Source organism: Emydura macquarii, unplaced genomic scaffold (assembly GCF_026122565.2).
Source record: "Emydura macquarii macquarii isolate MOO-44397 ecotype Brisbane River unplaced genomic scaffold, CSIRO-AGI_Emac_v2 contig_561, whole genome shotgun sequence".
Lineage (NCBI taxonomy): Eukaryota > Metazoa > Chordata > Testudines > Chelidae > Emydura > Emydura macquarii.
The window spans coordinates 3,596,920-3,623,059 of NW_027130698.1; the positions used below are offsets into that span (position 1 = coordinate 3,596,920).

The 26,140-nt window shown below is 37.5% G+C and overlaps 1 protein-coding gene across 1 annotated transcript in view; it reads right to left on the reverse strand.

Annotated features, from left to right (window-relative positions):
* PEPD (peptidase D) overlaps positions 1-26,140 on the reverse strand; it is a 194,493-nt gene that overhangs the window by 151,625 nt on the left and 16,728 nt on the right. Inside the window, exons 4-6 of the mRNA XM_067540055.1 lie at positions 14,043-14,106; positions 9,747-9,794; positions 8,689-8,750 (exon numbers count right to left, since the gene is read on the reverse strand). Of these exons, the coding sequence (XP_067396156.1) occupies positions 8,689-8,750; positions 9,747-9,794; positions 14,043-14,106 (174 nt within the window). The remainder of the gene's footprint in view (positions 1-8,688; positions 8,751-9,746; positions 9,795-14,042; positions 14,107-26,140) is intronic.

Genomic DNA, 26,140 nt, shown 5'->3' on the forward strand with positions numbered 1-26,140 from the left:
GCTCCATTTTAACTTATGTAGACAAGTACAGTGTTATAGCCATGTTGGTCCCAGGATATTAGAGAGACAAGGTGGGTGAGGTAATATCTTTTATTGGACCAACTTCCGTTTGTGAAAGAGACAAGCTCTCAACCTACACAGATATCGTCTTCAGGTCTGGCCCCCCACTTGTCTCTCTCACCAACAGGATTTGGTCCAATAAAAGATATTACCTCAACCACCTTGTCTCTCTAATGGACAAGTGGAAATATTCAATAACATTACGGCTAAGAAAAAACCCCAATACCCCTATTTCTGAGGGAAAAGGGCAAGAGACTACAAATGACAAGGCAAGTACCTAGGGAAGATGAAAATTAACATCTAATCAGGCAATGTACTGTTTCTCCTGAAAATCAGAGGTTGCCTTTTTAAATTGATAACCATAACAAAAGGTCCAGGGATCCAAAATTACTCAAACCACCCAACCAAGAGATCAAATTCAAAAAAAGGCAGCCAAGTGCAAAGAATGTAAAGAAATAAATAAAAGGATAAACCTCTTTCAGAAGATCTATTTAGGATTGAAAGAAGGAAAAAAAGGCCTAAGTAGATAAGTGACTGAATAGATTTGTTGAAATAACTGTCTTTGTACAGAAGAGGGCCTCAATTTAGTGCTCCAGAATTGGTAATCCCCTAAAATATGGCACCTAAATACCAGCTGCGGTCAACAGGCACATGGGGAAAGCCAGATAACAGAGGAAGGGTAGGAATAAGGGGGCAGGTCACAGAGTCAGGACTTCAGTTTTAGCTCTCATCTGAGGTTTGATCACTACTCTATAGACCTATATCAATATAATTACCTCACTCAGGAACGCGAACAAGCCACAACCCTGAGTGATGCAGTTATACCAACCTAACAATCCAGGTGTAGACAGCAGTGTGTCAGCAGGAGACCTTCTCCTGCGAACGTAGCTATTGCCTCTCGGAAAGGTGGATTAATTACACCGATGGGAGGAGCTCTCGCCCATCGGCGTAGAACATTTTCATTGAAGTGCTACAGCGTCAATGCAGTGTTTTAAGTGTAGCCGTGCCCTGAAAGATACCCACCTGAAGTGCTAAGTACAGGATAACAATTTAGACCACAATGGTGGGGCATTGGCTCAATCATAGGCAACAATCTATTCTACATAGTTCTTCCTTGAAAATCTATTATCTAAGAACTGACCTGGCTCAATCCCTTGTGAATGCTGACAGACTTACAGCACAAGCAATATAGCTGCAGGCTCCCTCTATTTATGACTGCTAGGCCTCCTGTACAAGTTATGCGTCACTTTAATTAGTAATAAGGAAGCTGAATAAACTACATTTTAAAAATTACTGGTTAAGTTATAAACTTAATGACTACATGTCATTTCCCTTAACAAGGATGCATAAATAGCAGGGAAGCAAAATTATTTTATATAAAGTATTATATTTTTATTCTGCAAAAAAGTTTAAATTATGCTTCACAGTGAACAATTCTACTCTAAAAAAATGAACCCCAGATTGTCCTAATGCTAAGAGGATCATATAAACCAGTCCAATTCTAAACCTCACTGCAATTTGCAAATTGACAACACTTAGAAAATATGACACATGGACTAGAGGGAGAAATAAAAATCTGATATTTTGCAATGGCTAGACAATCTGTAATGTGTTAATATCCCCAATCAATCAATCAACACAAAACTAAGATACATTATATTTAGCTGCAAGCTCAAACAGAATTAATTTTGTACCCAGTTGTCTTAACAAGCACGGCAATTTCACATATCTCCAAAAAGTCAGTCTACATATCCTGAATAAGCAGTAACGATAAATGCTTTTCCTGCTTACAGAACGTGCTGATCAGAAACCCTTCATGCATGTACGATAAAAAAAGTATAGAAATTTTAAAATCTTACGCAGTCAGTAAGACAAGACCAATCTCCTCCCTCCCTCATTTCCCATTCAGAAATGTCAAAACCTTTCACAAAATTTACTCAGGTCTGCATAGAGAGAAGAGCCTTGCAGAGTAACCTAGATGTCAGCATACTCTTGCTCAGTCAGACCAACAAGTAACATTCTAGAATCAAAGGATTTTGCTGAAAGTGCCAAACATTCCAACAAGTTTTAAGGAGATGTCTGAAACTCTTCCATCAAACAATTTGGAGGGAAGAAGATCACACTTCAATGTGTCTTGTAAGTAAAAAGATGAATTCAATGACTTTTAAAGTTAAACCACAGTACTGTAGTTTGTACACACATAATTTGATGTTTGAGATACATTATTTTATAGTGCTTATACTCAAAATAAGAAAGCATTTTACAAGCATGTTTCGTAACAGCCATGTGAGGCAGGTAAATTACTGTACCCCTTTTACAGATGGGAAAACAGAGGTCATAAATCAGGTTAGTTTCAGAAGCAGGAAAAGGAACCAGGTTTCCTAAGCAGTCCAGGTCTCCTGCTACAAACAACTAAAAACACCTTTTTCCCCTATGGAGGACTATGGTACTGCACATAGTATTCATTAACGAATAGAAATGTTTACAATTCTATACTTTTAGAAGCTGCAGCTAGCATACCAACTGCTTTTTATAGTTCCCCAAAATGTACAGTATGAAATTAAACAGGAGGACAAGTGATGGTTATACTATAGGAAATGATAATGTGAAGCATTAGTAGAGGCTCATTTCAGCAGATACATAAAGTGAACTTGCTCATCACTAGCAGGACAAGGGCAATCTAAGATTGGCCTTTAGGGCCAAGGTAGGAATAACCCAGGGATTATAATGGAGACAAGATAACTGCTCTGAAGTGGGAAATTAATAAAATAGCTACGATAATTAATGTTCCAGGAGATGTTCAAAGGTTGAAAAAAGTGAGGCAAGGAAGTAACATCATTAGACAAGAGGCAGTTTCTGACAGGAGCAAATGAACATCCTGAAAGTACAGAGCAAGATTCAACTGTTTTAGGAAGGGATATTATTTCTATTATTATCCATAGCAAAAAAACACTGGAGCAGAGCAAACACAGGAAAAGAAAGACAAATGAATCAAGTAAAACAAGGGGTCCTGAAAAGCAAATTCATCTTCACTGGGTCTGTAAAAAAATTGAGACAATCAAGAACATGGGAACAACATACATCTTCATAACTAGCCCAGAAAGTCTAGATAACCTATGAATAGCAAGAGCTAAAAAGACAAATAGAATGCAGTTGCCATTGTTAAGAGAGAGTATAGGTTAGAACCTCGCAATATGTTCTGTCAAACTGCCCAGCTGTATTCATCTTTAAAGACATCACAATTCATTTAAACATCCAGGCGAACATTTTAATAAAGCAAAGAGTTGGAGAAGTAAAAATTTGGGTAAAAAAATAAAGACATTTTAGGTTTATTACAAAAGAAACCAAAATAATGCACAGAAATATTTTTGCAGTTGCAAGAGATTACAAAAAGAGCGGTTTCATTAGGAAGCTCATTTCCCCCCAGTTCAAATAGTTAGCAGCACTTAAAGCAAGATTGTCTATTGTGGTCAAAGAAATTAAGCAACTTATAATGACAGAACTGACAGGCTCTTGAGAAGATAAAACTACAAATTAGAGAGGTAAGGGGAAAAAGTACAATGCTACGCAGTTTAAGGAGTAAGGGCATGATATCTGTCAAGAAAGGCAAGATGCAGTAGATCTCCAGCACACATTCAACAAAAAACTAGTGAGTAATCTTTTAAATTGGAGGGAGAAAGACTGAAAGGCACTACCCATATCTGTCAGAAGCAACAAAGAGTATCAGTTACTGTGGTTGTAGAAGAATGAGCTTATCAAGAGCTCTCAAAACAGAGAGACCTGCCTGCTGAACAGCTAGAAGTCTCTTCTGAAAAGATACAGATAAAGTCCCATTGAAGTAAACAGAGGATGTAATTACCATAAGCAGGGAAGGCAATGATAAACAATTATTTAGGCCCCTTGAGTACCTCAAGACATATACTATGCAAAGAGTAAAAGAATACAAGCCATGTGCCAAATGGGGTAGACTCCTACCTCAATATAGACTTATCATGGAGTGTGATGAACTACTCAGTAGTAGCAACTCCACACAGTTATACACACTGCAGCAGAAAGCCACCACCTTTCATTAACTCAGACCGACAAGGAATCCCACTGTTTCAAAAACAGCCAGTGTAAGAATTACCTTGATAACTAAGAGTTGTTAAACTGTACATAGGAACTAGAGACCTCTATCTCAGACATCACTCCACCCATACTGTACAGAGTCTACATACATTCTTCAAGAGTAAGTACAAGATCATGTTTGAGATAATTTAGCATAGCAGCAAGATCTTCATTACACACACAGAAAAAGTATACATGAGAATACTTTACCACAATGCTATTAATTATAGAAGGCAGTACCCCAAGTATTTATGCTGTTTTGAGAAAAAAATTGGAAGCTGCCTAATTTTGCGCTCACCAAGTTGCATGTATACAGTCTGCATGAGCAAAACCTATTGTTATTTAAAGGGGGGTGAATTGTTTCTAACTTGTGTGCATGTAAACACATGCCTAATATTCCATTTACATATGTAAATGTTGTATGTGCACACCCAAGTTAGGCAAAAGCAAATGGACAAGTGTTTTTGCACACATGCAGTTTAGAAAACTAGACTGTCCAAAGCTAGTTTGAGGATTGGTAAAAATGTAGTCCCTACCGTTTGTTTTCAATGAATATCGTGTGAACTTTCCAAACAGAATGATTTGGTTTGTAAACCTAGCTCTGAAGTATAACAGATGAAAAACCCAAACACCATGGGTGTTGACCATGAACACATGTAAAAAACTGAAAACATAAGAGGCATTTAGCGTGTTAAAAAAAAAAAAAAAAAAAAAAAAAGAAATACAGAAAAAAATTAGATTAATAAGAAACAAGAAAAGATACACACAGAACGTGCTAGGGAAATTCTCAAGGAGTCACTATTTTGAGAGTTAAGGTAAAAGAGAAGTGATTCTGTGAACAGATTTCACCATTCCCCTCCCAGCTTTTATATTGCCATTATTATTGGCACAGGATATATTTATAAGACTACTGGCCTCTTGGCATACACATCAAATGATTCTATTGGTCAGAGAATTGGTAAGACAGACAGTGTTGTAAGGTATTAGAATCTTCTGTTATATTATCTGATGATTTACAATACATCCTAAATTATGATTGATTTAAATCTAGTGTGTTTTTTTATTTAATATCTTGATTTGTTTGTTGTGTAGTCAGACAGCAGATTTTTCATATCTGCAGGTTTTCTTAAAGGAATCCCCCATGCTTGTTTTATCTTCAGCTCATTTGTTAACTACTTGAAAGGTAACATTTTACTTTGTAAATCTGCATGATGGTAGATCAAGTTTACAGAAGGTATCTGTGAAGCTATTTAACACAGAACTGCAATGGTAAGCAAAAGGAAACGTTCTGCTAAATCACCGAATTTGGAAGAGTTGTGATGGTTTATAGCATTCAGCTTATACTAACTACAGGCCTAATACCCATGAAGTAGACATGGTCAAAACTCAGAATTTCCTTATCATGGGAAATTACAACATTTTAATATTCTTTTTTGTTCCAATTTGCAGTGAAAACATACTGTATTTCAAAGTTTCCCACAAAATGGAAATTCTGTAAAATGTGCGTTTCTACAACACCTACACAGGGTGTTTCCAAAATGAAATGTATTCCCCAGGGCCACAGCAGCTGCTGCCTGAAATGGGCATGATTCTCGTCAGTTTCACTCATGGTTGCTATTCAGTGGTGGGCAACCATGAAACTGACTAGAATCACATGAATTTCAGTCAGTGCTGCTTGGGCCTTCCAGGGTCTGCAGCTCTAAGGCAGTCTTCTCACAGAGACTCCCCTAATGCCCAGGAAACCGAAGGCTTCCAGACTCCTGGGCCAGTTGCTCCAGTTGCCAGGGTAGTGAGCTCCCTAGTCTTTCTGACTCTCAGGGGAGGTGGTTCACTAACCTGCAGGAATCAGGCAGACCGGGGAACCAGCTGCCGCAGAAATCTGGAAACCCTTAGATCCCTAACCCTGAGGCAGTCCACATGGTTGAACTGCCCTTCAGCCACAGATCCTAGCTGCCTCTTTCAGGACTTCCAAGCCTGCAGTAGGGAACCTAGAAGCATTGATTATCTCCAGCATTTCCGGGCTTCCTTCTGTGGAGCTGGGAAACTAGACACTGAGAACTCCCAGATTTGCCAGGCTTCCAGACAAGTTGGTTCCCCAGGGCTGCGTGAATCAGGCAGTCCAAGGAGCCAGCTGGTCCAGGAATCTGGAAGGCCTGGGGTCCCCCAGTTCTGGAGCAGTCTCCATGGTGGGGCTACCCCAGAACCATGGCAGGCTACTGAGGAGCCAAGCAAGTGAGCCAGAAGATTCGACAAAAGCGAAATTTCCAGGAAATGTTTCACTTTCAACAAATCAGCCTTTTCTGGAAAAAATGTTCCACTGGGAAATTTCCAACCAGTTCTAACAGGAAGGTACTTGTATAGGATTAAAACAATAGAAATAAGCCCAAAGTTACTAAATTGCTTTCTTCAGAGATTTGTGAGCTGACTGAAGAAAACAGTTATAAAAAGTAATATACTGAAGTTCAGGTCTAGGGTACTTCAGCAATAGAACAGCCATACTACTAAAGGTTAAGAAATTGTACAGGTACTTGATAGATTTATAGGCATGTAAGAGAAAAAATATGGTTCTTTTAGCTGGCTGTTTCTCAGTTGAAGATACTGAAGTTTAAGTATGGTTTGTATTTTCCCCCCAGTACCTTAACACAGTACCCAGTGACATTTCATTAAGTTTCGAGAGTTTTGAAAGAAAGAGAAAGAAAGAGATTACACTTCCAATTTTAGCTGTCACAACCCAACTTGGACCACCATGTTATGTCACAGCTACCATGACATTTATCTGAATTAATCTATAGAGGAATGTGGGTCATATAAAAGTAGTATTTTTATTACATTACATACATTTCACAGTTTTTAATGTTTCCTACCCAGAATCTAGAAGTTATTTAAAATAAAACATGCTCTCCAAATAGGTTTTCAGATTAAAACTTCAAGAAGTGAACAGAAGAAGAGCAGCACCTTTTTTGGGGTTGTACTGTGATAACTTGAGGCAAAGATGGCTAAGAAAGCAATAGCAGAGGGAGACATCAGAACAGAACATTGGTGTAACAACTGAAAGGGCAGAAAGTCTCTTAAAATGGTATCATATTCTACACTATTTTCTGCGGAAAGATCCTAAAAGCTACAAAACCTTCAATTTTGTGTGCATGTATTTTTCCAGTGTCCCTAACTGTGACAGACTGGTTAAGATTCCAGTCAGGTTGTGGAAGAGAACAAAAGTAATTAAGCAATCAGATTCCAGATCTCATTATATTTGACACAGAGGAGAGGCTATCCTAAGAGAAAGTGCACGCATGTGGCCTTGCAAAATGAGTGTCTAGAATTATAGCCAACAGCAGCAAATTCTATGCAGTATCATCATCATCATCTCAGTAACACTGTTTGCTGTGGATAGAAGGTGAATTGAGGAAAATACTACAGGCTGACAGAGTCAGGGATCACAAAAAGGCCACCCACTCATTATCTCTGAGAGCGCATTAATTTTAATAGGCTTCCAGACAGGATTTCTCCCCCATTTTTCAACCAAATGGATGATGATCAAATCTTAGGATATCATAATTTATAGTAGACTATTACATTTGACTAAAAATTCAGACTATCTTCTTCATATTATAGCACAAGTCTATAATAGATCACATAGGATTGCTCTAGGAAATAAGCAATTGTTGTTAGCCTTGTTAACTGCCATTTCACACAATTGCTTCTGGGAGCACTTTTTCATTTTAAAGGAATTAAATCTGAAAGGGAATGAATTTCTTCAAATGACCCAAAAGGTCACTTCCATGCAGAAATATGATCTCTCCTGTCTTTTACCTATTACACAGTTGCTTTTCAGAAGAGTGGACATGCCAGAATCCTTAACAGACGAAGTATTGTACATCAGAGGATAAAGTCTGATAGCCATCTAGTAGAAGCTATTTTAAGTTTATTTTTCACATATTGTCAAATTCAAATATTCACTGCCAAGGAATTTAAAGTTGTTTTTTTAATGTACAAGTCATCTAAAAAGAAACATATGTACATATCTCTGCTGTTGCTAATACAGATTGAAAGATTTCCAAACAATCAAATAAACGGAAAACTGTCTGTCTATACGGGAACTAGACGACACCTATGGCTGGCCCATGCCAGTCGACCTGGATTTGTGGGGCTTGGGCTCGGGCTGCGGGGATGTTTCTTTGCTGTGTGGATGTCTGGGCTTGGGCTGGAGCCTTGCAGGGTCCCAGAGCTTGGACTCCAGTCCAGTCATCTACACAGCAAAGAAACAGCCCCGCAGCCTGAGCCCTGCTAGCCGCAGGTTTCTAGTTCCTGTGTTGACATACCCCTAAGTCATTAGAAGTGCAAGTCAAATCTCTGGATTTCAATGAAAGCCTAGCTCATGTAATCTCTTGTTTATCTATCAACTTTTTGTAACTTTTCATGAGCAAAAACATCATTTAATTTAAAATATAAAACCAGTATAACATTATTAATAATTATCCAACAATTTAATTAATGTATAAAAATGCCTAGATAGTCACTTACTGGCTGATTCCATCAAATGAGGCTTCCCTGGAGATGTTTCCACTATCAGTATTAACACCACGCTGTAGGGGAAAATTAAAAGAATTATCATTGTGTGCTAAAGACAAGTATTTTAAAATAAATTCATTGACAGAACCCTATTACATAAGGTCTTTTGGAAAGCTTATTTGTAAATTTGATTGGAATGATTGCATAAAATCAGTAAGAGGTAAAAACAAGGTTGCTTGCTCACATTTAGACCAATATTAACAGTTATTCATTACTGAAAAGATAACAGGAGTTGGCACATACTGCCTAGGATCTTAGCAGGCCTAAACTTGCCTCTTCTAAAATAGCTTGGTGACAGTTTTCTTGGGGGGAGAGAAGGGGGAAGCAGAGAGGGCAAAAGAGATGTGTCCCATAAACAAGAAGAACTGTATTAGGAAACTTTTAACACACACTTCCTTGGAAAGAAGTGATTCCATACTCCCCTTGGCAATACTGGTTATGTAAATTGGATTGCCTCTCCCCTACATTTGCTGTCCATGCAACCATGAAAGCTCCCATTCTGGCACAGCTGAAGGTTCTAGGTTTGTGGGGATTACATGGAGCAGCACTTCCTTTCTATGCTTGGAACAAAACCAGTGGTGGAGAGGCACAAGTGCAGGAATTCTACTGAACTGAGCAAGGAATGTTCTTTGGATCAGCACACTTCCAGAACTCAGAGAAAGAAAACAGTTCAAAGGAGTTGGAAGTTTTGAGTGAAACAGATCCAACAGGGAGTTGCTCAACTTCTATAAAAACAGACAGATAATGACAGACACCTTCACCAGTCCCAACAGAATATTATAAAGTAGGAAAAAGGGAAAGTACAATTCTAGCCACCCCTCCACCACCACCACTTTAATAGGGGCTTTTTCTTATATAGGCATCTTACACTCCACCCCCTATTTTTCACACTTGCTATCTGGTCACCCTATCAGTGATGGAGAAGGGACAGAGAGAATACATAATGAAAAGACATATCTGATTAATTCATCTGTTTACTGAAGAACAATAGGCACAACAAAATGACTTACCAATGTAAGAAGAACTGAGGGTTTCTTTGAAGCCAAGACACTGCTTATCTAAAAGAACAGGATTGCGGTTAAAGCATAGCTTTTTTTGCTATCCACATCATATATCACTATTTTACCATGGACAATTTACTTCTTTTCAATGTTAGATGTGGCAATCTTAGAAATTTACTAACATTTCAAGCCTGCTAAAAGAAGTCACTTCACATGTTCTGCTTGTTACGTAAAGAAGCCAACACAATTGGTGGAAAAGTATAAATCAATAGAACCTTTTGCGGTAAAAGAGATACAATAAAAAAGGTTAAACACCAGAACAAAGCCAAAGCAGCATGGTTAATCTCATCTGATTTATAATATGCCACAACCAAAATTGATCCTATATCAATTAAACAGCATGAATCAGAAATCTAAGTCAACAAAAATGACAAAGTAGTTTCAGGCCCTATACCTCCCTGAAGCCTGACAAATTTTGTGGATTTGTCACTTTTTGTGATTTAAAAGAAGTTTTTTCTCCACCCCCCCATCCACATTGCTGTGTGAAAGAGCCATATAGGCAGGGGAAATGGACTTATTAGCTGATGGAGGAACAGTGATACTCACTATTAGTGCGGTCTAGTGCACAATGTAAACAAACTGGAAAAGAGAAAAATGTTTCTCTGATCTCTTTCAGATACAGTAATCTTATGTGTAACTTATTACAAGAGTCAGTAAAAAACATTCAGATAAGTGTGGTTTTTAAAATGGTGTCCTTTTAAGACACATGAGACATATGCAGGAACTGCATGATCGCAAGATGAAATCTGCTGCCATTCTTTGGAGAGGAAATGAATGAGAGCTGAAAAGGTTTTTCTTCTATGAAGGCCCATAATAGGACATGGATATCAGGAATTATAGCAGAAAAAGATTAATGCCTATTGTGTTTTTATATGTAGTAGCATACATGTTATTACATTATCATGTGCTGAATATTTACAGTTATTCTCAGAGAGTCATCTTTTCTTGATTAAAACTTCTCTACAACATCCCAACTTCCTTCAGCATCTTTGATGCATTTATAAATTGAGGCTACAATGGGTCTTTCATTTTCACCGGGTGTGATTAAAAGCTTACATTCATCAACTTGTCCCATTTGCGTGCCACACAATATTGAAGTAAAATACAGCATTGTTATTTCCATAGATTTCCTTCTATCACAGAATAGTTTGTCAACTCAGCAGCCTCATTGCCCAAGACTACACATCGCTGGGGTTCTACTGGTTTTACAAAAACAGTCACAGTTAAATGCTCTTAATTCGTTTCACACAGTGACCAACATTTCTCAATTAGACTGGTTTCCTGACCGTTTAAAAGGGAATGAGAAACACACAATATTTGTCAGCCACCACACTAGTCTGCCTGGTCTTTTGGGAGAAGAAATAAAAAAGTATAACAATGTCATCTCACCACAAATGGTATCACCACAGATTTGAATTAGTCTAGCAGTCCCATTAAACTGCTAGAGAGACATTTGCAGTCATTATTTGTACCTCTATTGTTAAAAATCAGTATGAATTCAATGTAAGTTACAACGAATAGAGCTGAATAGATTCTAGGTTTCCCACTGTCACATTTTAAATGCTTTGTCTTTTAGTTTTAACTATGTAACAAATAAACAAATGGAGAAGAGTAAATATTTTAATATAAAGTCAATTCTTATCCTACTACCTCTGAGGAAAAAAAACCTTTGGGTCACAGAGAATAGACTTTTAATGTGGCTGCATAGATGTGGATGCTGAGATACTCATTTATTGATATAATAAAATGAACCACATAACTAGGACAAGGATATTTTACCAAATTAGCATCAACTTGTTACCAGTTTGCTCCAATGACAAACACCACATGGGATGAAGAACTAAACGTATAGTCACAAGTACATTACACATTAATACTACAATGTCTTTTATGGTTCTTTTGTATTTTCTAACCTTCATGAGATACTGTGACTTTTGCACACTTTCCAGTGGTATCCATCATTGAGGAACCTGGTACACATGCGCACCAGATGAGTTCAAGTCAAAGATTCTAACACAAGGAATAACCAAGGCTTCAAACTGCTAGGGTCAGGGGTGCTGGAACTAGGGGTGCAGGAGCATGCCCTGGCTTGAAGTGGTTTCCATCATATACAGGGTTTATAGTTTTGTTCAGTGGCTTTCAAACCTCCTCCCCCCCACTACAAAAACTGTTCCAATGCCGCTGTCTAGGGGATTTTACAAAGGTATTTACAGGTCTAGTGGAATTTACAGAGGCACCTAATGGGAGTAAGGCACCTAGTGGGATTTACAAAATTGTCTAAGCAGGCTAGAATAGATGCTTATCTTTATATGCCTAAACACTTTTGTAAATCAGGACCCTAGTGCCTTGGCACTGGGAAAGTGTATGTTGCTAATAGAATGGGCAAGAGTTGTATCCAAAGCCTGCTCAGGTTGAAAAATTCCTGGCTTATGCAAGCAGTATCTCACAACCTTTAATAAATAAATACATAAATAAATAATGAAAGAGCCCACCTTCAAAAGTACTGAGTTTATATTCAAAATTGTCCCTTTACCTTTCTAAGCACAGAAGTTAAAAAGCTAGAGAGTTCTTGAATGGTGTTTATTTAAGATCACATTGTATTGTCACAGAGTTCCTATAGGCTATTCTGACATTGCTAACCTATTATCTAGCAACATTCAGACCAAAACTCCAAAACTTCATTGGTTTATCACTTAAGCGGAGATACTCAAGGGAGAAAAACGTCTTTACATAGGCTTACGAATTGTCCCAAATTAAAGAGAACCACATTCCTTTCTGATGGGTAAAATTTTAAGCACTGAGATAATGGCATTTGTTGATAGGAGACTGCCTACAAATGTCAACAAATGTGATTCTTTGTAAAGAAGCATGTGTTCCTAACTTGGAATTGCTTGTCATCGATTCTTGCAGATATGGCTTCTGTATTTATGCATTCTGCACATCGAGTCTGATAATAAGAAACCATGATTCCAACCCAAAATATTTCAAGCAGCAATCTCTTCACAGCTTCCTCAACCTACAGCTAAGGAAATACACTAGTTACAGGGCTGGCCAACCCACGGCTCGGGAGCCGCATGTGGCTCTTTGCTCCTCTGAATGCAGCTCTTTGGTCTTTTCGGCTCTGTGCTCTGAAATTGAGAAGCAGCTGCGAGGGGAAAGTGAAGCTGACAAGCTGCCTCCGAAATTGACCGATTAGTGCCAATTGAATTGTGGGAGGGTAAGAGAGAAGGGTAGCTTGTCAAGTGAGAAGTGAAATTGACAAGCTGCCCCCGAAAATGAGGGATCAGCGCGAATTGTAGGCGGAGGGTAAGGAAAATGTTGGTCTTAGCATTATCAATAGCTATTTTTTGGTTCTTCGTCTCTGACTGGTTGGCCACTCCTGCACTAGTACAAGCAAAGCTTAGAGATGGCTTCATTTCATTTTGATAATGAAACTACTCCACAGCTGGTAAAAGTAAGATTTTGGGTCTGGCAAGTGAGGCTTAGCATCCTGCAGGGGACAGAAATAGCAAGATCTTCCTTTTTAAGATGCTCTCTGTAAGACACACACAGAGCTTGGCAAATATGCCACCATAATCCTGCTGAGCTTTTCTACTTGGGAAGAAAAACAAAAAAAAAACCACACACAACTGACCAGGTGCACAAAAGCATAACATCCACTCAAAAACAGCTATACAAAGAAAAACAACTGTGCAATTAATACCATATTTAAAAATACATGAATACAAAGTAATATTTGAATAAATTAAAAATTAAATGAAAATGTGAAGTATTTTACATTCAAACAGCTAATGAAAATTTAATACATTTTATGAAATGGAGTTAGAGAAGAAAGTTTATGTTTATGGGCTACAGATTTGGAACCATTTTCCTGTTGCAAGTTTCTAAGGGCCACTGAGGCATTGCTAGCCCATTATCAGGCAATTTGTTTTTTTCCAAACAAGTCCCCAGAACCTTTCAGAATCAGACCCAATGAACCTTTTTATTAAGTACAGAGCATATTTTAAAAGTGTCTTGGTACTGATCTCAATATACAATCCAATAAGATGACAGCATTTTTTTAAGAGTTTTAGAAAACATTAAGTGAATGTCATTCAGGAACTGGAAGGAAAACTAATTAATTAGGAAATAAAGATAAGATATTTAGTGAAATAAGATTTTTTTGTATGAAATTACAACAATACTTTCAGAACCACCATTAATTTTGTATTCATAGGGAAAATATTAAGAAAGGCAGACACTCACCTCATCTGTATATTGTACTTCATCCACAGCATATTTCTTCCTGAAGTATTCAGGAGGATGAATCCTTTAGAATACAATAAAAATACAATACTTGGTGTTAGCTATGTTATTAAACTGAACAGTTTACATTATGGAACATGACAGTACCCTGGCTACTAGCTACTGGTTACATTACTTTAAGATTGACCTAGTCCATATCTGAAACAGACTTCTTAGTCTCCTCCAGTCCTAAAATGTCGGGTATTCCCAGTCAGAGTAAATCCTTCATTAAGAGCTGTGAATGATGCCACATTCATGTGTATCCAAATTTTCAAAACATATGGAAACTATTCGTTGCAAGTGAGTTTTTCACTAAGTGACGAATCCTGGTGATGAATCAACAAGTTCTAAATCACCTCTCTTCTCACCCTCACTTACAAAAGGAAGAGAATAGGACTATTCTCATGCAGAAAGTAATCACCACAAATCATAGGTAAAAATTTGTGGGAGGGATTTAAAAATGTTTCCCCCATTCTAATAAACTGAGGAGTTACTGACAATAAAAAATTTAAATCAGGAGATTCCTTTAAGTGACCCTCCAGTATGGTCTTCTCATTAATGTTTATGAAGTATAGAAAATATATTATTTAACTTGCCCTCTTTTGCAGTACCTCTCTATTTTTACATATTTTATTAAAACAAACTCCAATTCTAGTCCCTTTCTATACCTAATGTTTTATAGTTCTCTGAAACCTTTGCATACTCTCCATTCATCAGCAAAGTGTCTTTTCCCCTCATTCCTCAAATATTTAAGTATTTAAATAGTCCAATAATATTGGGAATAAAGTCAACACTTAATTTTTGCTCTATTTAACAGTTAAACTCTAACTATGAATCCAGTTAACTTATGGTCACTGTTTAATGATTTGGAGGCACTGCAGTGGAGCATTATTTACATCCTGCTACATTGTTCAAAGCAAAGCTGGGAATTGTTCCTGATAATGTGTAAGTAATTCCTATATTATGCTCACAAATATGCTGGATTTATTCCTTTCATTTAGCACAATTTAAATCAAAGTAGGTCAGATCCTCTAGTATACTAGTAACATTGCTCTTGTATTTTCACAATTTTTTTTTTTGTCCTTTTGTCAGTAAATCGCCCTTTACTATTGTGTGATCAATAGGAAACTGCTGATAATTCATTCCCAAGGTCTTCTCTCATTTACTGATCGACAAACTTTCTTTTGAAAAGTGAGTTTCTTTTTCCTCTTTCTAATCTTTTCAAAAATAATCAGTATCCCTCAATATTTAGTTCACTTTTTTCTGTTTGATTTATTGGAGCAAAATGAATTCGCAAGATGCCTCCATTCACATCAGCTGGCTTTAATTATTCCAAGCAAAATTTTCAGAATTATATGCCATAGCTGCACTGCCTCCTGCTTCACTGCATTTAGACTCTGCTTACTCTGAAGACTTGGCTCCTCTCTGGAATGTTTAAAGCTCTGCCTTACTTACTTCTCCCTTCTAAGCTACAGACTGGCCAGTGAAGTAACCTCAACCCTCCCCAAAAATCAAGGCTCCCCATGAATTATTGGGATTGATGCGAGGAACTGCCCTGTTCTAAAGCAGGAAGCCAGGCAGAAGGGGCATGGAGAAGGTTCTAGGCAGACACGCTACAGTAAAGCAAAGCAATTCTGTGCTGCTCCACACAAGAGAAAACAAAAATTCTCAGAGGGAAGTCGGACAAAGGTGTTTTTATGTCCCCTAGGTGCTTATCCTCTCCATGACACTGACCTCGCTAAAGCCTTCCATTCCATATCCACTCCCTGGTCAACCCCCTCCAGTTTCACCCTCTCCATCTTACATGTTACTCCCTTCCTCCCCACAAATACTTCTGATTCACCCAACTCTACCCCCCACCATTCCACCTGCTACGTATCTGGAATCCCACCAGAGGCCCTCGCTATACAAAGGAAATTCATGGCAGTGTAACTACATTGACCGTTACACTGGTACAAGCTCCTAATGTAGCTGTGCTGAAAGCAGCTTAATACAGTAACATACTGAAGCAAGCAACATTGGCGTAAGCCCCACTTGGTGTAGATGAATCACCGACACACTAGGGTTTTGCATCAGTGTCATTACATGGATACAGTTACATCAGTGTAAATTTCCTTAACAGACAGGGTTTCAGATTTCATTTTTGACAAACATAAATGCAGAAGGAGTTAAAGTCTTACACTGTCAAAAGCACAAGGAAGGACACTTCACAGGATGTTGATCAGCAGCATGTTATTTGTAATAAGATTTATTTTGAAATGTGTTAAATATTTTATTTGTGGTGAAAAATACTCATGTTTGTAACTCTCTGAGGTAGCTAGGCTAAGCTAAGTAGTTATTGTTTTTAGGTGTTGGATTTCTGTTTTGAAATACTGTTATGGACTGCCAGTTTCAAAATTCTAATCAATCACTACAGAGTATTAAGAGAAAAAAATGCAGCAACTCATGAATTAATGAGAAGGATCACCCAAATGAAAGATATGATCCCAGTACTATTGGATCTAGTCTTCTCTAACTGATGAGTAATAACAAAAAACCAACCTATTGTTAAAGGATATTCAGAAGACTTTTAGGTAATATTTCTTTTGCCCAGGATTTTTAGAATCAGTGACAAAGAGATGGCAAAAGCACATACAGTGTGCCCAATATCAGAAATTACCAGACTCCATTCCTTTTAATTCTGTAGCTCACAGTCTAGAGACACTAGTAATATGCACAATTCAGTACTATTAGTCTTCTTATTCAGAAGACATTTCAACAGTTAACCTCAACTGTGGGTCCTTTTTATTTGCCCTCTGGATCCTAAGCCTTAGGGTGGACTTGGTTCATGTTTTCAAGCTTTTTTTTCAGCAACCATGAGGGCTAGCAACTTGTATTTTTAATGAAAGCTCAGATTCTCATTCAATCTATTGATTTCAGCAGCTAGGACTTTAAGAAAATACACCAAACATCAGGAGTCTCTCACAAAAAAATTCACAAAAGTTGACAACATTAAAAAACTGAGGGAAGACAGATGATGAGAAGCAGGGCTTTTGTGGTAAGGAAACTGGATACAAGTCATACAGATCACAAATTACAATAAAATACTTTAAGTTTTTTTTAAGTCATACCCAATTTCTATCCCAGACAGCTCACTCACAAAAAACACCACCAGAATAGTGGATATAGACAGCCAACATTAGAAACTTGCTAGAATTCTAGCAGATAGCAGATTTCTAGTATACTGAAGGACCAGATTTCATTAAGTATAAATTTCAAGTTTTACTGACTTCTATATTACTCATCTATCCCAACTAGATGGACTTTTACCACTGCCTTCAATAGGGGTAAAAGAGCCCATCCCCTGATCCCTTCAAGTAGACAACTTCTCTCCATTTTTACATCAGTAAAATAGATCTAACGGTAACTCTACAAATATACCACCAGATTTTTTTAATTGTTTCAGTTATTTTAAATAGTAGTATGCTGGACATATCAAATATCATAAGCTTATCTTAGCAGCTTTGCTAACTGTGCTGTGTGTTTGGTCATTAAACATAATAAAACTTTTTTCCATTGATTGAGACTACTTTAAAGCTACATTTGACTACACTGCACAAGAATTCAGCACTGCAAATCTTAACAGAGGTCTCACATGACCTTCTCATGTACAAACTAGGGAAATACAACCTAGATGGAGTTACTATGAGGTTGGTGCATAATCGCTTGGAAAACCATTCCCAGAGAGTAATCATCAGTGGTTCACAGTCAAGCTGAAAGGACATGTTGAGTGAGTCCCGTCAGGGATCAAATCTGGTTGTATTCAATATTTTCATCAATGATTTAGATAATGGCATAGATAATACACTTACAAAGTTTGTGGATGATACCAAGATGGGAGAGGTTGCAAGTGCTTTGGAATTTAATTTAAAATTATCTGCCCAAACTGGAGAAATGGTCGGAAGTAAACAAGATGAAATTCAAAAGGGACAAACGTAAACTACTCCACTTAGTAAGGAACTGCCCACATACAAACTGGAAAATAACTGCCTAGGAAGGAGTTCCTCGGAAAGGGATCTAGGGGTCACAGTAGATCACAACCTAAATATGAGTAAACAGTGTAACATTGTTGCAAAAACAAAAACAAAAAAGCATCATTCTGGGATGTATTAGTAGGAGTGTTGTAAAGGAAGACACAAGAAGTAATTCTTCCACTCTGCTCCACACTTATAAGGCCTCAGCTGGAGGATTGTGACCAGTAATGGGCGCCACATTTCAGGAAAGATATGGACAAAGTCCAGAGGAGAGCAACAAAAATGATTAAGGTCTAGAAAACAAGACCTATGAAGGAAGATTGAAAAAATTGGGTGTGTTTAGTTTGGAGAAGAGAAGACCAATATGGACATAACAGTTTTCAAGTACATAAAAGGTTGTTACAAGGAGGAGGGAAAACTGTTCTCGTTAACCTCTGAGGACAGGACAAGAAGCAATGAGCTTAAATTGCAGCAAGGGAGGTTTAGATTGGACATTAGGAAAAGCTTCCTAACTGCCAGGGTAGTTAAGCACTAAAATAAATTGCCTAAGGAGGTTATGGTATCTCCATCACTGGAGATTTTTAAGAGCAGGTTGGACAGAGACATGTCCAGAATGGTCTAGGTAATACTAAACCATTATTGACTAGATAAGTCAAGAGAGCCATGAATAAAAAGGTAACCTAATTACAAGTGATGAATGCGAAATTAAAGCTGTGAACAGAATTTATTAAACGACAACTACTGTTGAATGAAACATATGTATTTACACCAATTTCTAATATTTTGATATCTTTAATACTGATTTTTTTTTTAAGCTCATATCTGTAAACTTTGTCCCACCAACCTTCCATATGTAATCACTTACTCCTACTGGTGGAATAAGTGGCTTTTCACATGTGAATCTAGGATATTTTTCTTTTCTGTTTTTGCAGTGGCTGTGTTTTAAGGTGGATCTTTTTTCTTTTTCTTTGCATAGGCCTTGTATTGAATATCACATTTTATCTAACAAAAATAGGACCATTATGAAAAGTAATCACTTTTCTGGTTGGAAAAAAAATTGTTTAAATCTATTAAGATACTTTTCAGTTATCAAAAGTTGAAGAAACAGTCTAGGAACAATTTCAAATGTTTGCTGTCTAAACAAGGGCTTAATTTAAAAAAAAAAAAAACTGGAAAGTTGTAAGTTCCCTTTGTGACATTTTACATTTTATTTTTTTAAAAGGGCAGAGAAAAAAAGTTGGAATAGTAGTGAATTTTTCCAGGTTTTTTAATGCTAATTACTGAAAAGTAATTTAAATGTCACCTTGTCGGCAAAGTATGCCAGGGCACCCTACAATAAAAAGTCAGCTATAAAAGCAGCTCAGCAGCAGGCTGAACAAAATTTTAATCTGATATTACAGACAGAGAAAAGAGTTTTTAATTACCCACATTTTCCTTTCTTAATATGTTAAGACTAACATAATCATGGACACCATTTAGCAATGCATGAATGCTCACTTGTGCATGTCTAAATATTATTTTGATAACATTGTGGAATCTTCTCTTTTGTAATCAAATCAAGATTCAGCTATACATGCATCTTCAGTACAGACTCATGGTAATTATTTCTCCTTATTCCCCATAAGCAACAGCCACTGAGAAAATTGGGTACGACTGCATATCCTAGCCAGAATGGCAACTATAAACAGTATATCTGACAAATGAAAAGAGTTATGGTGTGTTTATCCACAAGTTTTCCCCCATGTAGTTGGAAAATTTATTCTAATGGTGGCTCTATAGTCATTGTTGTCAAAGGGAGTTGTGTATGTTATGCCATCTGTAGGAAATGGTCCAGCAAATACAGCCTATGGAGTATAGCATAAGAACCTAGGCCACCTTTGAACCTAAAGACACAGCTCACACAAAGAACAAGGAGCTGTTTGAATGAATATTATAAAGGCTAATTCTGTACAGAGCATTTATTTTGTTACTGCATATTAAGAGATAAAGAAAATATATTCTAACAGGGGCTAAACAGAACATTAACCTTCTGCATTCTTATTAAAATGTAAACAACCACTTAAGGTTTGCATCACTACACGATATTGTGCTAGCTTGCTGAAGCCCACAGATTCTGAAATGTCTGGGTAAAATGACATTCAGTTACAAAATGGTGTAAACAGACTCAACGTGGATTTTCTTGCTTTTGTCAGTTTGTCTTATCTTTAATGTTACCTTCACATACATTTTTCTTTTCACGTGATACTTGCAATAGAACTTGTACAGAATTGTAAACATTGAGTTCACTTTCTCCTTCATGGAATGCTATCTTTTGCCTTAAGCTAAAGCCCAAATCCATTCAGGTGCATTCAACACCTCCTCCTGGTTATCTTTTCTTTTATTCAGCTTGTTTAACTATGCAAATGGCTGAGAAACATCAGAATCCTAATAAATACTTTAGTTTTTTATGCTTATTTACACAGTACAGGAAGAATCAATTCAACATTTTTGGAAAATATAATTTAAAGGTGAAAAGGATGTGAGAAAATAAATTTACATTTATGACTAACATGTACTATAACCAACCATTACATTGGTTGATTGTTACACAGAACTTTCTGGTGTCGTTATACCTTGGTTTGTTTGTACATTGAACTTATGCAGAAAGGCCTTTCCTCACGACTACATCCCAAAAGAAAGCAAGAGATAAAAAACCCTATTAACAGCAAGCTCAAAATATTGGCTAATGGGTCTCCTGTGAAAGGAAGACACTAAATTAATACCATGCAGCACAGACATTGAAGTATTCCAGGCTGTCTGACCACCCGCATGCTATTAATGAATATATGATAGGGCCACATAATAAGACTTACCTGCAGTTTCCAATAGCTGAAGTCTGCCTTCAGTTAAAAACACCATTGTCATTCATTCAATTTATTTTTAAAAGGATCAGCAATACCTTGTACATGAAAGTCAGCAACATTTTTTATATTCTATTAGCATGTCAGAGAGAAGTTCTGTTAGTTAGTAAGTTCTGACATGAGACAAGACATGCCGTACTAAAGACAGTGTTTAATATAATTAAAATGTAGACCCACAAGCCTTGTCCATTTACTTACTGTGTGTTAGCCTTGGGCTCGAAGCCCCCTGTGTGTTATCAAAAAGATATTACAAGTTGTAATTATAAATAAGATTTAACATAGCTGGAGAAAAACAGAGTAGATGAATATGAAAGAGGCTATATGGTAAAACAAAGTTATAAGAAATAAGGCTATTCAAGATGCTGCTCAACATAAAGAAATCTGAGAACAGTTCCTTAAAAGATCCTGCACCTATAATGTTCTCTATTACATGAGAAATTATTGACACACTTACCCGTTAATGAGAACATGGGAATTCTGAAAGCTTTAAGAGTAGAGCTAAAGCTAACAGGCTGTACAGTCAAGAGAATTTCAGCTTCAGGGGAAAATGGATTTATATGCAACAGTATCACTTCCTCCACTCCAAATTAACTTTTAAATTTAGAGCAACAAATTTAACCCACTATTCGGTTGGTCTTCAAGGAATGGATTCTAGTAAACAGAGTATATGCCTATGTAAGCCTACTTAACGTATCTATACACAGCACAGGGATTCGCCCATATACATGGCTAGAAAGTCACCAAACTGGTCACGCAGCAATCCTTCTTCTGACCTTTCGAAACTTATGCGCACACACAAGCACACAGAGTTTAGGATGCAAAGTGGACAAGTAAAGCTTTGTTAAAATTAGACTAAAAAACAAACTGATCTCTAATCCCTAATATAAAATCATCTTAAAACTAAACAGAAATTACAGTGAGATTGTATACAAAGAATAAAAATCTTGCCAATAATTAGATAAGCTGAACAAGAAAACATCAACAGACCATATAGAAATGGAGAAAGAGATGGGATGAAGAGGGACATTTTAATGCTGTCAGGAAACTCACCCCTCACTATATCATCATCAGGTTAACAGATGGCAAAAGTGTTAACAGAACAGGAGGCTGTCGATAACTGCTAGAAGGAACACAGGAGACTTTACAAGGCACCAACAGATGTTGCTGGCTTTGTCAAAAACAAGACACTCACCTATGCACCAAAAACGGAATTTTCCCTTTATAGACAAGAAAGAAATAGCTAGATACGAAATATAAAATAACCCAAATGGGCTTACCAGTACCACTTCCCAATTTCTTCAAGTTTCTGTTTCATGCCATGAGAAAGAAAAGGCTCTTGCATACAAAGTACACAGCTTTACCCTGTTGCTTTTGATGCAGTCACGAATAAGATGGATTTTGAGAAGCCATTAAACAAGCAGAATTTAAAAAGGAACTGAACTGAAGGTCAAATGTTCAACCTGATGGGCGTGACCGAAAAAGGCAAAATAATCAAATCTGCAACTCTAGCCAAGTCGTCTTGATTACTGGAGTGGCTGAACCCTGTCATATGCAAGAGTTGATGATAAAAGATGCAGGACTCCCTGAACATAGAGATTACTAAAAACAATACTATTCTGTAAACAAATGTCTGGGTTATGTTGGCCTGTAGTGCTCAAGGAATTAGAAATAATACATTAAGGACCTTTTCATGCCTCAGACTACAGTCTTGGCCCTGACAGTGACCAAACACAGTAATGGGATTGTTCAGCTGGTGCAAGATAAATTGGTCCTACTAGACTCTTCACATAACAAGAGTATCATCATCATTATCAATGGCACACTTGGACTATATGTCTATGAATCCTGAACTCCCTCTCACTCCTAGAGTTGGTGCCTCTACTACATGCTGGAGGCACACTGGCAGGGTAGCCTTAAGAGGTTTGCACTGTTGTTGCCCAAACTATGCAACTGTGCCATCTCATTAGAGTGAAGTCCTTTATTCTCAGTCATGCAACAGCACAAGCACTCCACTGAAAATATTGTAACTTTTAATTTCTCAGTTCCAGGATCTCTAGGAAAACCAGGATCTCAGAAGTTTAACAATGTTCAATTAATGCACATTAGAGATCTGTCGAAGAACAAACAAAAATAATAGTTGAACAAGATTTGCACACTGGCACAATTTTGAGAAAAAGCACTATCTTAACAGTGCTACAAGCATAGTGCTAAGAGACTGTTGACTTGTTTAAGACCCGTATTTGATGGATTTTAAAAAAATTATACATTGAAGATATTTTCTGGATTCTATTTGGAAAAAAAATTCCACCACAAAACAAAAACCACTGTTTTGGCATGTCATCCCCAGTCTCAAGTATTGTCAGAACACCACACATTGTATACTAGCACAGCTGAAGATGACAAAAGAAATAGCAAGTTGCACTTTTATAATGATTTTCAGAGGTTTTCAAACAGCTTTAAAAAGAGGGGGTCTCATTTTCCCCCACATTGTACAATAGGAAAACTAAGGCACAAAGAAATTAAAACTTGCCCAAGGCCACACAATGTGTCACTGAGCAGAGAATAAGACCAGAATTAAGACGTCCCAACCCAATACCCTAACCATTGGCTCACATTGTCTCTCTGACAGAGGAGATGTGATAACTTCTGATGTATAAGCAATGGGGTCGAGGGGGAAGGAGGAGAGGCCGACGAAGAAAGTTCAGATGTTCAAAACTCTAAAAGAAGAACAAAAAGGGGAAATACCATGAAACAGTGTCCTAAAAGAATTCTTCTGCACTATTACCCACATTGGATCGCAAACGTTTTTGCAAGCTAGGTTTGCCTCTGTCCCAGCATGTCCAACCAACCAGTCAGATTTTTCCCTGTTTATTCACCTTGCAACATCTTCTCTGACCTTGCAATGTCCACTTTATGGGTTCTCACAGTTTAGAGTAATTGTACTTGTATTTCCCTTCAGTGGTCCAGCAAAGGCTCCAGTTCCCCAGCTGTTGCCTGTCTTGGGTGGACATGCATGTCTCATTCAATTCTGACTAGGGTATATCCAGGATGCACAGTCCCCTGCCTTCACTGCACATTTCCCAGCAAAGACAGTCTGCCCAAATAGGCTTGTGCTTGCTACAGATATAAATTACCACACCGACTTTCTACTCAAGCCTATTTATTCTTAAGGTAAAAAGCACTGAGAAACCATATTTAAAAAAAAAAAAAAATAGTCTACATGCATGCTAATAAGCTTAACAGACATCACCCCACCCTAGGGGTTTCTTTGTGGGTTACAAATTCATCAGAGCTGCAGCTCACAAGAAGCACACAATCTTATAAGACTCAATAGGCCAACTCAATGGACCAGGGATGCTGTCAGTTTGCTGGATCAGGAAGAAAGCCCCAAGTCAGTTTAAAACTCAGGCTTTTATCCCAAAAAGTCTTTTCTTTGTCTGTTGGTCTCCAGAGGTGGTGCAGAATCTTTCCAAAGCACTCATGTAAAATCTCCTATGGGCATTTCTTCGGCTGTCACTGACCTTCCAGATAACAGCTTTTGAATCCTTGGACAAAAACAGATGGCATGCCTACTCAAAAGAAAACTAGGACTCGGTGATACTGTTGAGATGTGATTAGGAGTTTATTGTACTGTACTATATATTCCTTGTGGTGTTTTTAAAGTTAATATAGAAAATAAATGCTTAGTGGGTTTAAGAACATTCTCCTGGCACCAGAGATCTGTATAATACATGCCTATACAAGAATTTCAACTTTCTGTAGTGGTAGATTAAAATCATAGCAGGATATTAAAGAACTTCAGTGCAAAACACCATTAAGTAGATGTTCTTTTAGGGCTAAATTCATTCTCCTACACATCTGAATCAGAAAGAGACAACTTTAACATTTACTAAAGTTGCTAAATTGCATATCCAGGTATTTATATATGCTCTTAGAACTTATAAATTCAGGGTATATCTGGTAAGTCTTACGTTCCTGTGCCACTGACAATTTGAGAAGTCAAAGAATTAGGAAGGTATTTGCAGATTAGAGAAATGCAATTATCAGAAAATGTGGCAAGAGTGATCCTGATAATTATCATTATGTAAGTCTAAGTGAAGTACTAAAATAAAGGTATGAAAGGCAGGTGTGAAAATTACTACCCTTGGGGAGAATAGAATACTGAGGAACAAGCAGCATGAGGATTTACACAGAACAAATCTTGCCAGACAAACGTGATTGCTTTTTTGGATAGTTCCAAACATATTCCATTTTAGGGAGAAACCTGGAAAGCACTAATGCTGAAAGAGACCCAGGGATGAGGCAGCAAATTAGTTTGGAATGCAATACCAAAATACACACAAAGTGCAATTTTGGGCCACACATGGAGTTTTATATTACAGAGGAGGCCACAGTCTGCGTAAAGCATTGGCATGATCATACCTGAAAAACTGTATTCGGTTTAAAAAAAACCCATACCAAGAAGGGGAGCAACTTGACATTGCTCCAGGTTACCTTCAAAGTCACCACTGAACAACTATCTGCTGAAAGAGCTGGAGGAGGCAGCTTAGTTTGCACAGTGCCTGCTTTGCCTTGCAGAAGCCAGAACTTAAGACTATCACATGCACTGGTAATAACTGAGTTCAACAGCTACTGAAATGAATACTACCATGGCATAAGGAGATAAATGTGCACCACCATATTTCCAAGGAGGTTACTCTTTTACCATGCTGCTTGTCATTTAACAAGAGATACACAATCAACTCAAGTCACACAAGTCAATGACAAAGTAGTATCAATTGAGAAAGCCACTCTCTAAACATATAATTACAATCCCACACACAACCTACAGTAAGAATGATAACAGTGCAGTCTAGACAGGAATGGGAGACCTGAGTCCTAATCTCCAGTCTATCATTTACTCACTCACTCAGTGACTGTTTGGCATTCGGAGATCACATGGAGAGCCCTAGGTGCTGAGTATTTCTGAAAAATCAGCCACAAGCTGTCTCAAGTTCAGGACCCAAAACCAGACTGCTTTTGGCTTTAACCTATTTTGACAATAGTGAAAATGATAAAGTGATGGGCTCATTACAATGTTGGAAGGATTAAAATTTGCACCATACTCCGAAGATAAAGCTTTTATATAAGTGTTACAGCACAAATA